This window comes from Melanaphis sacchari, unplaced genomic scaffold, assembly GCF_002803265.2.
Source record: "Melanaphis sacchari strain LSU unplaced genomic scaffold, SCAv2.0 Contig2_pilon_pilon, whole genome shotgun sequence".
Classification (NCBI taxonomy): domain Eukaryota; kingdom Metazoa; phylum Arthropoda; class Insecta; order Hemiptera; family Aphididae; genus Melanaphis; species Melanaphis sacchari.
This window is the reverse complement of record NW_020271173.1, coordinates 1,516,930-1,536,515: the sequence shown is the minus strand read 5'-3', so window position 1 is coordinate 1,536,515 and position 19,586 is coordinate 1,516,930. Positions and strand designations below refer to the sequence as shown.

The following is a 19,586-nucleotide window of genomic DNA, read 5'->3' as shown; positions in this document are numbered from 1 at the left end:
TGTATGCTTAAATTATGTTTATGAGTTACGTATATATATTTAAAGTTTTAATAAACTAAGTAGAATAATTTAAAGGTAATATTATGGGCTACGAGATATCAAGGATAAGTATTAGCATGACCATGACACGTGTCAGGGAGGTGCACATACTGTTAATGATCATAACACGGAATAGTAAATGCATATTATTATGAATCTCGTTTCATTAGGATTAGAATGCATTTTCGGGTGTAGTCATCTACTTTTCAACAACATATTTCCACATTGCAATTCGAATAAAATATTGTAATGCATTATTGAATGCGGATGCTCTTTTACAATAACAAGTACAAGGATATCTGCAAGACTTCGATAACAAGGCATCAAAATCATATACAGTAGACGCCGCTTATAACTTATAAGACTCACGAATATAAGGTTCAGTCGCTTATTAGACTCAAATTCATCTGGAACGGTCCGGACGTATCCAAATACATTAAAAAAAAATCGGTTATAAGACTCAAATTTCGTAAAATAAATAATAGAAAATAAACTTTTTTGGTTATAATTTAGAAATAAATTGGTATTAAAAAATTAAATAATATTCGTGTTGATTATTTCTAGTTTCTGTTGGTATCTTATAACGTATAATAATTTTTATCGCAGATAAAAGTTCACATTTATCGCAACGATAATTGTTATTATAGTGTACTGATTATCTGGCGGCTGCACAGTTATCGTAATATGTAATATTTACCTATTATAATTTTTTTTTTATCGGGATTATTAAATTTATTCAATAATAAAATTTATAAATACGTAATTATTTTTTTTTCCACTTCACCTATAAGACTCATTCGGTTATAAGACTCACTTTGTGCTGGTCCCAAAGTGAGTCTTATAAGCGGCGTCTACTGTATAAGGGAAGCCCAGAGAGCAACAACGGCAGATGTATCAGAGCTACAGAGACCTGAGCACCTTCACAACACTCAGCCACTTTTTGTATCAGTTACATGAACTTTATTAATACGTAATAAACACATTATTGTTCTTAAAAGTTGTAATTTTCATTTAAAATAACACCCTGGACTTCAATCTAATATTGGCGCGCAACAGTAACTCATCAAATATATTGGTTCACCATTTTCGCTTTACTAAACTTTAAATAGTTATAAGTTATATCTAATAAACTAACAAATGAAATACACAGATTTATATCCTGCTTCCGTACATAAAATTTAAAATATACATTATTTTTCAAAAAAATAAAAAATATCACTATTTTTAAAAAAAATTTGTTTTTTAAGAACAAATAACTATGAAAATAATATATTCAAAAACTTAAATAGTTTTTGAAATTATTAGTTTCTTACGTTAGATTTGTTACCCTATATATTCTATACAGATGAAAAATAATCCCGTACTGGCTGTACTATGATGAGCTTATAATACATTTAAAATCTTATACTCTTAATACATAAATTGTGTAATCTAATATTCTATTATAACAAAAAAATAATTATCGAAAAAAATTGTCGTTTTTAGCATTCCTGAAAGTTTCTGATCTCAGCATTATAGGGTTTTCCGGAAAACGGAAATAATTCTTCCCGAAAATTATCGGGAATCCGACTCTAGATTAGATAGCCACTACCCGTACCTAATATAATTATATTTTATAATAATATCTATAGGATCCGACATAATACAATATATAAAAAACACACTAATATATGTATTTATAGTGTGTTTATGTACTAATAACCATTGCGATTAGCGCATACACGCGCATGTAATATACCAATGTAAAAATTTAGTAAATGTATAAATATTAATAACAACAAATATAAATATGAAAACGCAGAAAATATTAAGAACACAATATAACAATATACCTACAGCCTACAGGATTTTACAATTAATATATTTACATTTCCCGTTTACAAAAATAAAATCTTCAGTGGGTTTTAATATGAGCTAAAACCGTTTGTTTTCGTGTTTATAAAATCGACAATTCATCGACAAAAAAAAAAATAAAAATATTTCTGTGTCACAAATTCTATGTTTTAAAATGTTATTATAAATTCTAGAACAAAATTATTTTTGTATAAAGATTATTTTTTTTTTTTAGTGTACTAGTATACATAATATGTGTGATTTTTCTATTAGGTTTTAAATATAACGTTTGTTGCAATTTAAATATCATGTAAAAAAAAAAGTAAGTACATACATATAAATGCATTTTAGATAACAATAATCTATTTAATCTTTTTTTCTTCGTCTTTAATCTCAACATTCTCAACTATATATGGGTCAACTATCTTTGTCATCCACCTCGCCTTTATTCACACCAGCTATTTTCTATCATCCATTTTGACGTTATATCAATCTCTTCATCGGTCTTCTCCTTCTATTTTCTTCTGCATTTATTTTAATAACTGCTGAGTCTCCTCTTCTCAAAGTATGACCAAATCATCTCAACCTATTCTAACTTATTTTGTCTACAGTTAGTGGCACTTCTACATTATGCCTAATTTTAGGTGATAATGATAAAAAATAAAATTTTAAAATAACTTACTTGATTATATAATAACTATTTTTATTTATATGTGGTCATTAATTACTCTTCTTAATTATATATTTTTTTAAATATATAAATTATTTCTTATTTTAATTGATTCATTACTTGTTGATCTAAAATAGGTAGTTAGGTATTACAGTTATATAAAATTTATATTCGTTTGATTAACCTCTTGGCAATTCATACTCATTATAATTTATAGGTATTGTATTAATGATAAATCTATTTATAAATGTATAATATTAGTAATATGTGTTATGCTACGTATACTATTTCCTATGTATTAATGAATATTATAAAATTATATAATTGTTTGAAATCTAAACTCATTAAAAGTATTTAATTTATATAATTTCCTATTATGTAACTAAGTTATTATTTTAATTGAATATAACAATTTATGATAAATATTATATAATAATACTATATTTTACATTTTTTATTGCTTAATGATAGATTGTATATTTTAAATTATTAAAAAAGTGATAAATGTATTAGTTTTACTATAATTAAGGCTGTGAATTAAATGCACTAAAAAACCTTAAAAAATGCATTAAAAATGCCAAAAAAGTTGCAAAAAAAAGAATACAAAATGCCAAAAATTATGGTATAAAATTCATTTAAAATGGTTTTTTAATTTAATTTTTATATTTATATTAATATTAAATATAGGATATTAAACATTAGTACAAAAAAGTGTTTATTTAATAAAAAAGTTGATTGAATCTGAATTAAGTTAATGCTATTCACCTGAAACGTTTTTTGTATTTATTTTGTTAAGATAATAACTTACTAAACTAAAATGAACTAAAAAAGCAAAATATGACCTAAAAAATTAAAAACATCAAAAAATTCAAATATATGCAAAATAAAAGTTTCATAGATGGATTCGTAATTACATAATTCAAATTATGTATTTACAAAGCTATGTTTTACAATCAACAAAAAAAAAATACACTTTTCTATAAATTCACAGCCCTGACTATAATATATGTTTTTTTTTAATTTATGATCAATTTCTAACTGTAATTACTTTAAGAAAATTGAATTATTACTTTTGGGAAAGATGGAAGAAGATCAAATTTAAAAGAAAAGCGGCTAATTTAATGTTACTTATGCTTGTTAATAGCTTAAAATATAAAAAGACAACGTAGTGTAGTACTTAAAATTGATTTTACTGCACGAAAAAACAACTAATCATAATAAATATGTGTATATACTCGTAGGTATATACCTATATAAACATAATTCGTTCGTTGTTAAGGGTATTATTACTAAAATTTGAACTAAAAAATAATAATAAAGAGTATTATCTCATGTAAATTGGATTAGTGACCAAAAATAAGTATTTGTAGTTATTTGTTATTTAATTATAAAAAAATAAAAAAAATCAATTCAGTCAAAATCTGGTTTAACATGAAAATGTTCAGTTTTTCTTCATTATGTTTTTGTAAAACAATTAGCATGTAATTTGAATGAATTTGCATGACTATTGGCGAAATCTACATGTCAATTTTGCATCTCAAATGGCAAAAACTGTTGGGCGATTTGGAGAGATATCTCTAAAATTAAAATTATTTATATTAAGAAATTGTTATGCCAAAATTGTAATAATTAGAAAAGGGCTTAAAAATATATAGTATTACATGTTACCTTTTTCTTCTTTCTGACAATTTTTTCTCTATTAATGTCTTGAAGGTAACCGGTATGCGTTAAGAAATTACAACACTTATTTTATTTGACTAAACTCATTAACTTTATTATAAAACTTTTAATACATGATAATTTATATTTAATTTTTACTATTAACAATCTTCAATGTTTATGTCTCTTTGTATATACGATCTGCATAGTCTTTTATTCTCGCTTATGATCGTCTATACAAAAAGACAATAAGGATACTGTGAAAGTGACCGGCGGTGACCGGTCCTTTTATAATTAATATCCTGTGTGTGTATATGTTTTATTTATTATTCTTATGATCCGACTATAGGCATTTTATTATATTGTAATTAAATATTTGATTTTTGTCGTAAATTATTATATTAATAAATGACTTATAGCTAAAGGTCATAATTGTTTATTTTATTATACAGTAATCAAATATTTGATTTTTGTCGTAAATGATTATATTAATAAATGACTTATAGCTAAAAATCATAATTATTTATTTTATTATACAGTATATAAATATTTAATTATGATTGCTTGGAAGCACATCATTACATCCACCCCAGCCTTTTTGTGATGTGTCCTCGCATCATAACATATAAATCTAAAATATAAAAGTTATACAATTAAGATTAATAATGTATATTGAAATAATAAATTTTTTTTTTATTTGTACATTTATAATATAAAATTGGAATTAATGGATATAATATAATAAAGCATAATAATGATATTACTAATATGGATTAACTATATTTTTTTTTTTTACATTTATAATATAATGTAGTGATTATGTTTAAAGTTGATTATGTTTCTTGGGTCCATGCATATATGACTGTTTAATTGGGTTTTGATTTATTTATATAGATAATTTTCTGGTGTTTGAGTATAGATTCTTTTGTTTTGAGTTTATGATTGATATATATAAATATTTAATTATGATTGCTTGGAAGCACATCATTACAAAATGTAGCTCATGATTAACATGACTATCGCAGGGATTCACGCGTATCATAATGGCGAGCAAAAACTATATATCTACCGAATTATATTCCAATGTTAATATTATTTTATTTTTATAAATTCAATTTTCTTACCAAAAACAAAAAAAAAAAATGTAAAATTTTTAAAGGAGTGGTGTTGACGAGACTTATGTAACTTAACAAATTTAATATGTTGTTCATTAACGAGGTACACTTGATATTTACTGTAAGGTAGGAAAACATCAAAGAGTTAAACAATAATTAACTTTTAACCTCATTAAATTGTCTTCATATTAAATGCGATATTATTTTTTCAATAAAATTAAACCAATTATTAAAAAATATTTATTACATTATATTTTTAATTTATTACTAAAATAATATAACCACAAAACACCGAATAACCTGCTAAATATTTCTATATTATTCCGTTAAAAACTTGAAAAAAATCGATTTGATATTTAGTATGTTGTATGGTAGTGATTGAAGAGAGAATAGTGATGTTCAGTCGCTTTATGGTATATATGTTTATACAAACACAAAATACATTTTACATTTAGAAAAAATAAGTTAAATTCTATCACGATTCCTTATACTTTTTAATAAGATACAATATTACTTCTTCAATAGTTTTATGAAAGTATTTAATTATTTTGAACATAACTTCTTTCATCCAAAAATAACCTTCTTCTTTTCGCCAACAGTTTTACGTTCGAAATTTTGGAAAGCGCCATCTCAAAATTAGTTTACTAAAGCCATTTAGCATAATCCATAGAGCACCACGAGGAGACGGCTTCTATTAATCTCCAAAAATGTATTAAGTAAGTAGTAACTAAAATAATAATAATATAATTAAAACCAAATACTAAAATTTATACCTACAATATCATCTACAATATTATTAGGTACCTATAATTTGATCGAATTGTTTGTTATTTCATAATATATCAATATCACTACTTTTATCACGTTTTAAGAGTAAATATTTGTTTATACGTATAAAAAAATAAATACCTAATACATACACATTATTGTTGAAATTATTTATTGAAATTAATTTATCTGTAATAATAAAGTTACATAAGTAGTAATTTATCATATACTTGTAAAGAGACACTAGCTGATGTAATAAAAAAAAAAAACATTTAAATAAGTCAGTAATATGTTTTTTTTTATTTGAGTGTTAGATCTGTCACTACTTGACCACTTCGTAAAGATTTCAAGGTATTTTATAATTTATTATAGACTATAGTACTAATGTCATACATTTTTCGAACTACTATCGTACCTATTGATAAAACCACCACCCCAACAACGTGTATTAATATATTATTACTATTAGATGACTGCAAATTATTTTTATAAAACATTTAAAATATATTTAAATGGTTAAATATGTATATATTTATATTTTAATTTATAAAATATTGTTAAATATTTTTGAAAAACCTCGATAATATATTTTTAAAACAAGTAACAACAATATTAGTAAACTATTTTTATTTTTTTTTTAATTAAATAAAAATATTTGTAAAATATATATTATATATCTGAAAACATTTTTTTCTTTTGATGAGAAAATGTATTAAAAATATTGTCATTTTCTCATTGCACATAATATAGGTAACCATGGTTATATATTTTAATATTTGTTTAGCCTTGAACGTAACCAAGTATGGTTGTTGGCTTTTGTTTGTTATTAGCCATTATGTTACATTTATTAAAAAAATATAACAATAATACACAACATTTATTCATAAATATAACCGATATTCGAGGCGGCCGTGATGCTTATACGAGACTATACGAGACTATAAGATTATATGCCACTCTCTGGTTATCAAAATTATAATATCTGATAATGAAATTCAATTACGCACATAACATACCGCCCGCCTTGAAATACTATTTAAAATCTACAGCTGACAATTAATTAATAACATATAAATAATGAGTTCAATGACTCGGTGAATATACATATATAAATATTGACATTAGTGTATAAGATATAACAAAATAGAAACAAATAATAATAATTATAATAACAAATAATAATATAAATTTTAAATTTAAATGAATCGTATGTAATCACAATATTATACGTGGACAATTACAAGAACAAAACGAAAAGATTACAATTAACATGATAATTTATCGAACTGCTCATCTTTGACCTTCTCCATTACCCTCGAATGGTATAAGTGGCACAAATTTCGCACCACTCGCTTTCATTGACCGTGACTCGTGCGGACAACAGCTACTCTCACTAGGTATTTCATTCGGGTGCGAGTGTGTTTCGATTACTCGACCGACTTTCCAATGTAACGTGGAGAGATTATCATCTCGGAATAGTACGATTGTGTCAATAACGAGGTTCAGACCTTTGGACCGGCACCATTTTCCCTTTGCTTGCAACGTACCTACTCAAGTACTCGCGCTGCCATCGGTGTCAGAACTGAGCAGACAGAACGATAATGTAAAAACGTCAACTGTTGATCTAAGGATTGAGATTGAAACCGAAAAAGCGTTTCAGCCTCCACTTCGGCATATTGCTTAAAGTTACATGACCAAATAATAACTTATAATCCATTTAATGGCGAAGTAAGAACAATGTAAATATTTGTTGTAAAACTTAATATAATTTCAATGAATAAAAAATAATTATTATATATATATATATCATGTCTTTATTTCACATAAATTATTAATACAGCTGTACTTAGAAGAAAATACAATAGATAAATGACTCGGATCGGGGGGGATGGGTACAAATGTTGGTCGCTCTACAATTTCTTTGAGATCCACTAAAACATCAGGCTTTTTAGCACAACCTGACATGATAAAATATGTTAAGATTAAACAATTAAAAATAATTCGTACAATTTCATACAAAATTACATACATTTTTTTATTGGCCTTGCTAAGAAAAGCAACATCAAAGTAAGTCCAAATGATAATATTAAAATTAATATTATAATCCCTGGTTGTTCTGATTTTTTTTGTATTCATCGGTCATCCTACAAATTATAATTAGGCGCTTTATGATTCCCCCACCAAAGCCAGTTGCAGATTGTTGGTTTCTAAGAAACGGTTGTTGATCAATGTCATTAGATATTATTAAATTAATTTTAAAACCATCAATCGGAAAAATAGTATGTTAGTATTTTTGATCAGAAATATAATAATCTTCTCCCATTAATTCAAAACCATTTGACCAGTAAAATAATTCATTGACATATAATAGAGTAATTGCATCATTAAAAAGCACTCCTTGTGTGTTATTTTTAATATTGATCACATCTTTACTGTATTAGACCAACATAAGATAGTCAATATTTATCAAATGTAATGATATATCATAGGATATACAGTGAAAGTTGCTTATTAGACTCAAAATTGTCTAAATGTATCCAAATTCATTAAAAAAAAATTGGTTATAAGACTCACCACATAGGTTAAAGACTCAAATTTTGTAAAAAAAAAAAAAATGGTAAAAATAAATTCTTTTGGTTAGGTAAGGTTAAAATATGAATAAAATTTAGAAATAAATTGGTTTTGAAAAGTCACATAGGTAGTTATATTTTATGTTGATTATTCATGCTTTATAATGTTTATATATGTAGAACAAATTTTATCGTAATAATTATTATTATTGTAGTGTGAGCTGTGAGGTAAAAACACAATAAGTGCATCATAATATAAATGCAAAATTAAAATATTAAACTTCATTATCTTATTTAATTTATTTAACAATATATAATATGTATTAAAGTAGATTTAAGTAAAAAAATTGTAGTAAAATAAAATTAATAAATAATTAAAAATATTGTTTTTTCGGTTAAAGTGAGTCTCATGAGCGACGTTCACTGTATCATATCATTAGTTAGATTATTTTTAAAAACTTACCAATCAAAAGGCACAGATATTATTGTGTGATCTTTACTGAGTAGGTAATACCAACAAACGTGACTTAAAATGATTAATTAAAAATGGAACAATATCTTCTTTTTTTAAATTAATATGTTTGTATTTTCAATGTTGATGTAATTTCTTTTTTTATCTAAGTCTAAACGATACAATCCTATTTGTGTGCTCCAAAACAAAAGTTAAAAATATTCAATTCCAAAAAAATGTGTATTTTCATGTTTAACAACCGACCAAAACACAGAATTCAAATCGCAGGGCTCTACACAAATTTATTAAGTGTTCTCAATTAGCGTTTACACACTGTATATACACATATTTTAAATAGTAATAATATTAATATTTATAGTGTTATAGATAATTAACAAAATGGTGATTAAGATTATCATCATCGGGGCCGGAGTTGGTGGTACAGCAGCTGCTGCTAGACTTAGCAAAAAAGGATTTCAAGTAGAGATTTATGAAAAAAATGCATATAACGGTGGAAGATGTTCGCTCATTTATCAAAACGGACATCGATTTGATCAAGGACCGTCGTTGTATTTGATGCCTAAAATATTTGAAGAGACATTTGAAGATCTGGGAGAGGACATTAAAAATCACATAGAATTATTGAAGTGTCCTTCTAATTACAGCGTACATTTTCACGACGGTAAAACATTCGAACTCACCACAGATATATCTAAATTATCTCGTTCTTTGGAAAAATACGAAGGTAATGGTGAATCGACTTTAATTAATTTTTTGAGCTATTTAAAGGAAACTCACGTGCACTATCAAAGGAGCGTTAAAGTTGCACTCAAGACCGATTTCCAACATTGGTATGATTTTTTCAATCCAAAACATTTACCAGACGTAATACAGCTGCATCTGTTGGACACTGTTTACAACAGAGTTTGTAAATATTTCAAAAGCGACTACATGAGACGGGCGTTTTCATTCCAGACTATGTACTTGGGGTAAATAGAAAAATATTTTATACATTAAAAAAAAAATAATAATAATAATAAGACTGTGTTTATGTTTTTTAGAATGTCGCCATACGACGGTTTAGCACCTTATAGTTTACTGCAGTACACTGAAATAGCCGAAGGAATTTGGTACCCGAAAGGAGGTTTTAACAAAGTCTTACAAAGTCTGGAAAACATTGCCGTACGACATGGAGCCAAGTTCAATTATAACGCCGATGTCCAAGAAATAATAGTCGATGACAACGGAGTGGCGAAAGGAATCAAACTGGCAAACGGCGATGTAGTAAATAGTGACATTGTAATTTGTAATGCAGATCTCATATACGCGTACAACAAACTTTTACCAAAGACGTCGTACGCTGAAAAGCTCGGCAAAAAAGAACTTACTTCTTCTTCGATATCATTCTATTGGTCCATGAAAACAATTGTGTCTCAATTGGAAGTGCACAACATATTTTTGGCCGAAAAATATAAACAAAGTTTCGATCAAATATTCAAGGATCATACGTTGCCCGACGAACCGTCGTTTTATGTTAACGTACCTAGTCGCATTGACCCGACAGCAGCGCCAGAAGGAAAAGACACGGTCGTAGTTCTAGTACCAGTGGGACATTTATCAAATTTACCAAACATTGATTTCGATCAACTCGTGAAGAAGGCTAGGGAACAAGTAATCGACACAATAGAAAAGAGATTAAAGATATCGAACTTCAGAAGCATGATCGACCACGAGATAGTGAATGATCCGAGAACGTGGCAAAACGAATTCAATTTATGGAAAGGATCTATACTGGGATTATCTCACTCATTGTTTCAGGTTTTATGGTTCAGACCCAGTTTGAAATGTAAAATATTTGAAAACTTGTACTTTGTTGGTGCTTCGGCACAGCCTGGTACTGGTGTACCAATAGTTTTGTGTGGTGCAAAAATGCTAGAGAAACAATTGTGTGATAGATTTTTAGAGGGCAAAGTAGAAATTGACATAGGGTCGAAGTGTGTTTCATTTTTAATCGGTCTCCTAGCACTTCTGATTTTTTGGTTTTTTTTTTAGATTTTAATAATGATTGTTATTTGAATTATGTGTATATATTTTAAGCCTTTATCATTTTATTTTTGTAATACTCTTAAAAAATGTTAAAAGCTCTATTTTTTCTTTTTTTCTTTATTATAGCTTTAAGTAACAATTAATATAACTCGACAATTATATAATGTTAAAAGCTTTATTTTTATAGCATAATATATTTAAATGTTTTATAATAAATAATATTGATGTATTTTTTAGGTACCTATACTGTTATTAGTACAGAAATAAATATTAAATAACTAATATGTAGGTACTACCTACTTAAAAATAAATAGGTATTATAATATTAAAACATTTAATATACCTAGCAAAATATTAATTATACATCTTTGCATGTATAAATGTTTCAGCTAAAATTAAAACTTTTTAATTTATTTAAATTTGAAATGACATTTAATTTTTTTTTAAGGCTTTTAACTATCTTCCTCATTTGATGCAATTTTAAAATTATTAAACTAGGTATATGGTTTTTCTTTGCATATAAAATTCAATAACATATTTATTATGTATTTTAATTTACATACAAAAAGTATTGTTTAAACTTTTAAAATGTATAAAAACAATAAATTTTATCAAATTTTACTACACAGTGAAAAATAATAATAGCTGTTTAAAAAATGTTTGTAACTAATTATAAAATTAAAATGCGTCTTGTTTGAATGGAGTTTGATGCTTTAAGATTTATTGTTGTTAGTATAGAATATCTGATTATAATGAAATAGATAGTACTGTGGAAATTTGTCATAACACTCATAACAATATGTCAAAACAGTGATCTAGAATTTTGTCAAGAGGGGGATAAATGTTTTCATTTTTTATGATAGGGGTTTGTAAATTTACCATCATCGCTGTTTCTCGACAATTTTTAGAATTAGTGCCTATTCATATATTATTTATAAAATTATTTTATTTAAACAAAAGTAGTGTTAAATTAAATCTAAAATAAATCTCTATAGGTATTATTTATACTCATATTAAACATTATAACACTATAATTATAACACAAAATCTAACTTTCTAATCTTCAAACTAAGTTTATCAATAACCTCTACCAATTTTAAAAAATTTTTAGCATCTTTTTTCGGCTATTTTAAGAGATTATTCCGACCTCTAATAATAATACAGAAAGAAATGATTGTTGTTAACTGGTACCAAAGTCTTGATTATTAATACTAAATTATCATCAATGTGAACTGCTTATTTTATCGACATGGATAAATAAATAAAAATGTATTCTTATATTAATTTATAATTAAACTTTAAAGAAGGAATATAAATGTATAACCAATAATACTCTGTCCTGTATTATAAGAGTAACTTCTGGTGGCACCTTTCTTCAAGTTGAATTGTTTAAATCAGTTTTTGTCACTAGTTTTCATTCCAAATGGATGTAGCAGAAAAATTATGTTACTATGTTAATCCTAGCTAAATGTACATTATTGGAATAATTAAGTAACAGTTCCAAAAGTAAGTCTATACACATTACCAACACTCATTGCCAGTACTAGTAACCAGTTAACTGGGAATTTTCTTACAGTATAGTATTTATACTAGTGGTGCCCAACCCGCGGTCTGCGGGCCACATGTGGCCCGCGAAGGTATTCTATATGCCCTGTTACAATTTTTTAAATAGGTAAAACAAAATATTCTAAAAAAGTAAAATTATATTTATTTATTTATTTTGTAATTATATAATATTAATAATAATAATAATAAAATAAAAAAATGTTTAATGTGCAATTTGAACTTGAGTTTGCTTTCTAATAATGAAAAATCTGGTTCGAATTATGTATATTAAGATTGGGATTATTCATATTTTTATATTTGGTGGCCCACTCAAACATGATTGTTTATCAAAGTGGCATGCCGAACAAATAAGGTTGGCCAGGTTGGGCATCACTGATTTATACTAATTTCATGAGACATACAATAGTTTATTAAAATAGTTAATAGATACACTACATTTACATGGAAATACCTACCAAAATACTTCTGGTTAAACAATGGTGCATCAAAATGTATTTTTTATTGAAATAATAATAAGAAAAGTCAATAATATTTGTTATTAAAAATGTTTATCTTAAAATGAATGTATTTCATACATTACATTATCATTATAGAAATTAAATATTACTAACTTATTGAGTTTTCAGTTAGTATGCTGTTTTAATTTCAGTCTTATACCACGCACATATTAAAAAAGAAATAAATTCATTTTACACATACTAAGGATAAAAGTAATACAATTAACGTTTAACTCGTTTTCAGTTTTTATTTAACCAGAACAACCTCTACATCCACAATGCACACATTCCACAATTCGACCCTGAAAAATAAAATGCTAAAGTAAATACCTAATATGTTTATTTTAAAACTTATCATTATTAAACAATTACTTCTTCAAGTTTAGATTTTGGGACTCTGCAAATACAGCTAGTACCAAAATTTGTATCCCTTGTTTGAATACAGCGAAGACAACATAAGTTTTCATAACCTTGTTTTTTCCATTTTGCTATTAAATTTTGATCAGCAATTTTTTCTTGCAAACAGAAATCATACAATTCTATAACAAAAAAAAAAGTCAATAATAATTTAAATAAGGCTTTTATTATTTTATATCAAAAATATTATGCATACAATTGTATACAGTAAAAATACAAACTTTTAGTTATTAAATTAAAAATAATTCAATACTCAATTATTTGTTCAAACAACAATAGTTAGTCAGAATAAAAAAATCATATTTTAACTAAAGTAATGTAATACATATAATATATAATCTATGAACTTGAGATTGTGAAACAATTTTTTTTCATTAAACAGCAATAATACAGAACTTTGTTTAAGTTATTTAATTTAAAACCTTCCCTAAAATTGATACTGTTTCTAAAAAAATTGAAAATGTGTATATGTTATAGGTATACATATTTAACAAATGTAGTACTAAAACCACAATGAAAACGAAAAATGTTTCCTTCAAAAACATTTCACAGTATTTTTGCTTGCAATTCAGATTTAAAAGAAATCAAATTATAATAATAATTATAAATGTATTATAACTAAAAATGTAATACCAACATACCTCTAGAAATAGCTTTACGCCTATGAAATAAATCATAAATATATCTTGATTTCTGGTTATGAATTTTGAAAATTGGCCACAGCGCCTCAACTTTTCGTTTTCCTTCATGAGATTCAGTTTCAGCTAAAAATCACATAATATAATATTAGTATATAATTTTTATAATGTTGTAGTATGTACCAACAAATTAATACTAAAAGTAATTAATTATTTTAAATCAATATTAACTATGGGGACAAAAAGTTAAATAATTTAATTTTTATTGATTAACACTGGATTAAAAAAATAGAATTTTGTGCAACTTGGCTTAGTTTCATTATTTAAATATGTACCTGGATATTTAGGCAGCCATTTAATAAAAGTTATCAGGTATTGCTGACATAAGTTATGTTCAATTAAATACACTAAAATGATGATGCACTTTGGTAGTTTTTTTTCTTAGACACATCACTATACAAACTATACAAAATTATTCCAGTCCAGCAAAATTAAAATATACTTTATGATACCTCCAAACCTCATCATCAATTTTTTGACATAGTAAACATGTAAAAATGCATATAACTAAAGCACAGATTTGTATGCACTAAAAAGTATCAGTATATATTATGTAATAGGTAGTAAAAATCATTAAAATATGCAACAAACACGCAATGAAAAAAAAATGTATATGGAACAAAGAATACATAAATATTTTTGTTTAAAAATAAAACAAAATAGGTATAAGTACACAAAATGTGTTTTTATTATTTATTATAAAAATACCATAGGATTTCTCTGACCATTTCTAATGTATATATATTACATATAAATGTATAATACGTATTTAAAATTAAAGTAGCTAAAGCTTATTCACTACTTTAGCATCTATCGACAGAATTTTTTTCATAACAGCACATGCATTGAAGTATGCTATGAATATGCATTAAAGGTCTAATATTCAAAAATACCCAAAATAAAAACTTGGTGGTGAATTCCTATTAGTATAATTCATTAAGACTATTAACAAAAAATTTAAAAAGGAAAAATATATGCAAAACCATACAAATCCAAGTTCAAATCATAACAATAATCCCATGTTATTTATATTATATACCTAAAATAAACATTTAGAATAAAAGAATTTAAACATTATCATAATGTACAAATGCATTGCTTTCATTGTACCTGACAATTTATTTTGAATTCAGAGAACTGGTGATTATTTATTAAAAAGCTTAAGTATTTAGTATCAACCTATAAATCATTTTTAAATGCAAGATAATTCTGAGTTTTATACTGACAAAAATATCCACAAATGTTGGACATATACATTTAAACACTTTCAAGTAGATTATCTATACCAATACAAATACAATTTTATTGTACTAAACAACATTTTATTTATATAATCAAACGATAAGTATATCATTTTTACCTTGTGCATCTTTACTAGTTTACCTAAGCTGTAAGCCATGAGAGAAATTGATTAGCTACTTATTGTTCTGTCGAGTGTTAAAAATGTGTACTGTACCAAACACAAAATCATGAGCACGTCTATGAACTTTATTTATTACATATCAATTTTGTAGAATAAGTCTATACCTATCTATAATTTTATGCTCATACTTCAATAGTATTTTTATTAGTCTCCACAGAACATTATGATGGACGACGTTGCAATATTAACTAAACAATCAAGTATTTTATGAGCAACCAAAAACTTTTCGTACCTACCTTCTCTCATTTTCTGTTCCAATTCTTCTAGCGTAGGTTCTATAAGTTCCCACCCATCCGGAGGAGGTTTCCGACTTCTACGAACTTTCGGCATACGAAGTAGTTATTAACACTAAGTCAATTAGTGCACTAAGCACTAACACTAAACACACTACACAATACTTTAACTCTTAAGTTTTAACAGTACACACTAGGACCAGACAGTTGGTCTAAGATTTAAGTATCAAACTATCAAATATCAAATATCAATGGACAATAAATGTTTTCCGGTTTTCCATAGATAATAAAGAAATGCAAGGATCCAACCAATAATCCAGTGTAGCCAGTACGCGTTTAAACGTTATATAACGTTACTATTGTTAATTCTCCTTAAAAGCGCGAACCAGGAAGTGATAAAGAGAAGATAACCGACAGTGTTGATGTAATTGGTAATGTGACCAACTACTACTGAGTACAGTGAGAATAATATAAAATACTATATAATAATTAATAATTATTAAGTATTTAATCCCACAAGCTAGTAGCTACAACTTTACTTTCTCGACAACAGCAACAACTGCTGTACAGCCGTCTGCCGTTATGATTTTAAAAAAACATTAGTTTGAAAATTATGTACCAACTGCTAAGATAAACTGGATAGGTTATAAGTTATAACCTATAACTATAACTAATATATAAGTTATAACTTATAACAACCGCTGGGCGCTGACTTTAAGTTATTCTATATAATGGTAATATTTTACATAGTGTAGTTTAAAAAAACATTGAAACCAATTAATAATAAATTAACTGTATTTATATGACATAGGTAGGATCATAAACTTAAATAATTGAGGGTGTTTTACTCGGTAACTCAAGCACAAAAAATTATAATTGCTATAGAAACTTTTATTTAATAAAAAATATTTATAATGATTCACTTTTTACTACTCTTTTACTATGTAAAATAGTGGCACAACCAGGATTTATTCAAGGAGGGGGTTCAAAAAATGTATTTATTTACTTTTTTCTATTATTTTCTTAAATAATACATACGTTTTATCGTTTAATAAACAAAATTATATTATTTAATATACATATTTTTACATTTTTAAATTTATAATTACAATGTATGTTAATTAATTGTTAAAGTTATGGTATTGGTATAGTCATTAGACATTAGTCTTAATATTGATTTTATCTACACATCAAATTCGATGTGTTATTAACAAAATACCAAATCTAATCAATAATATTTGATGAAAATTTCAGGGTAACTTTAAAAAATGAAAATAAATACTATGACATAAGCCGGGAGGAGGGTTCAAACCTGGGGTCCACCCCTCTGAATTCGCCACTGATGTAAAATAATATTATATAATGAGTATAGTAAAAAATAGGATTTATTTTTGACAATAAATTAATTTAATCTACTATAGAAATTAACACGTATTAGGTATAGGTAGTAGGTACTAATAGTAATTTATTTATATCCAAATAGTCAAAAGTGAAAAGGTACACTTATAAAATAATGTATACTATTATAAATTTATAAAATATCTTTAGAAATATATGTTAACAGCTTTCACTCGACATCTTATATCAATACTATAAATATAATTCAATCTCTGTAAGTCCTGAACCCAACTTTTACTTGGTATGCATGTTGCGTGTATAGTGTACTTATATCGTGTAATTTATAATTTATTAATTTATAATATGCTGATATATGGTTATCTAGTGCCTAGTACTTTCATCAATATTAGTTAATTTATGTATAGTATAAAAATATAAAATATTAGTGAAGGTAATATATAAAGGCATTGAGTGACGGCAAGAGAAAAATGTTGACAATGACGACGATATTATAACATTTTTTTAGACGAGCGTAACGAGCGGCTTCAATATAAATATAGGTAACTACATACCTATAAAATTTAGATTATATTTGAAATATTAATAAAAATGTAAAATAATTTAGCCGTTATCCTCCCCCACTCAAAAATTTTAATGAATTAACTCATAACTACAGCATATGAATACACATTAATGATCAAAATAATAAATAGAAGTAATTTATCCCATGCGACTGAGTCTCGGAACTATAATCTGAGTGTCATATTACGAGTTAAAGTCGTAACGTCATAATCTGGTTATTTTGTTTATATCTACTGATTCAGACACATGAGATGGTGAATGTACAGTGTACAATGTACATACTAAATAATAAATAATACTAATTAGTAATTACTAACACATGCCTGTTGTATTCAACTGTTTACTTAAATTAGCCTCCGGGAAAAACTCCATAAGTGGATGATATTGACCTCCGTCTTAATTGTATTACTTAATAGATGAAGAATGTAGATCAATACATATTTAAAACCAGTTTGCTAAAAATAGTTACCTAGTCTATAGACTATAAGTAATAATTTATAATCGATTATAATTTATATCTTATCTTATTTAAAAATGTGCATCAACTGCTGATGTATGGTGATTGTTAGTGACATTAAGTGATATTTTAATTTTTATGTTTTAAATCTACTGTAAGTCTGTGAAAAAAAATAAAATATTTTCAATAAAATTTACCACAAAAAAAATGTTTAGCAATTAATGTACCCACTATGGAGGTAGATTGTTTTTTAGAGACCAATATTGTCTGTTTACTGTGTTTACTGATTAAGTTTTGGCCAATGTTGGAAGTCCCCTTACCTCCCCCTAAAATAATTTTAAGAAAAATATATTCGTAAGACTTTTTGTTTAGTCAATTAGGTACCTTTACTAATATTAAAATTTAACGTAAATATAATTTTTTACGTACCAATTCAAATATTACAATAAATTGTCTACTTGATAGGTATTTTCCCATTTTAGATGTAGAAATATAAAAAGTAGGTAAAATTATTTATTTTTTTTGTAAATGATGTAAGAATATAACCAATACCGGTATAAACATGCTACATGCACGAGTCGTGCTAGGAATTTTACTTATTTTAATTATGAAATTCTACAAAATAAAAGAAACGCTTTATACGTACTTCTTACTTGTGTTTATTCAACAACAATTAACATTTTAAAAGTGCATCGGGCGCAAAAATTAGAATTATGGCCTTGACAACACGCATAAATTTATGTATTATGTATCTATTGTATCTACTTAATCGTAATAACGAATTAAGTATAAACTTACAATCGAGTAACGCATGTGCTGTTCGTGTATACCGTATGTACTACGATTTAACAAGTAACAACTGTCAACTATAATACCATATTATTATGTAGCTCGACCGGCGTGTGACCGGCGACCGCTGAAATAGTGAATACCAAATGGCAAATAGTAAATACCAATCGGCCTCGTGGTCAACTCAAATACTCGAACGACAAGCAAGCTGTTTATTAGCCGTGCAACACTGCAGCGGTAGTCGTGCCGACACTTCGACAATCGTTGCTCGAGTTCGTGACCGAAGACCATTGACCACCGAGCGCGAAAATATGTTTACCGCGTGACGTAACGACCACCGATTGGAGGACCGTGTGATCGTCTGCGGCTCGCGCGGAATTCCACATGCCGACGGCGTGCACCACGTCACACACTCGGCTGCGGATCCGCCCGTCG

At 26.5% G+C, this 19,586-nt stretch overlaps 2 protein-coding genes across 4 annotated transcripts in view; one reads left to right on the top strand and one right to left on the bottom strand.

Moving 5' to 3' along the window:
- The window catches only part of LOC112595786 (phytoene desaturase-like), a 36,579-nt gene extending 25,401 nt beyond the window's left edge, over nt 1-11,178 (top strand). For 2 of the 3 annotated variants that reach the window (XM_025341120.1, XM_025341119.1), the window contains exons 2-3: nt 9,485-10,094; nt 10,167-11,178. In XM_025341120.1, the coding sequence (XP_025196905.1) occupies nt 9,505-10,094; nt 10,167-11,157 (1,581 nt within the window). In that variant the 5' untranslated portion in view covers nt 9,485-9,504 and the 3' untranslated portion in view covers nt 11,158-11,178. Of the gene's footprint in view, nt 1-5,915; nt 6,033-9,484; nt 10,095-10,166 lie in introns of those variants that run through there. The other variant, XM_025341121.1, reaches the window with a different exon arrangement.
- A 2,258-nt stretch (nt 11,179-13,436) lies between these two features.
- On the bottom strand, nt 13,437-16,265 carry LOC112595920 (protein BUD31 homolog). The gene is made up of 4 exons (XM_025341316.1): nt 15,989-16,265; nt 14,273-14,395; nt 13,587-13,753; nt 13,437-13,516 (listed from the first exon to the last, which is right to left on the bottom strand). The coding sequence occupies exons 1-4, from the start codon at nt 16,080-16,082 to the stop codon at nt 13,466-13,468; spliced, it is 435 nt and encodes a 144-aa protein (XP_025197101.1). The 5' UTR covers nt 16,083-16,265; the 3' UTR covers nt 13,437-13,465.
- Nucleotides 16,266-19,586: the final 3,321 nt, after the last annotated feature.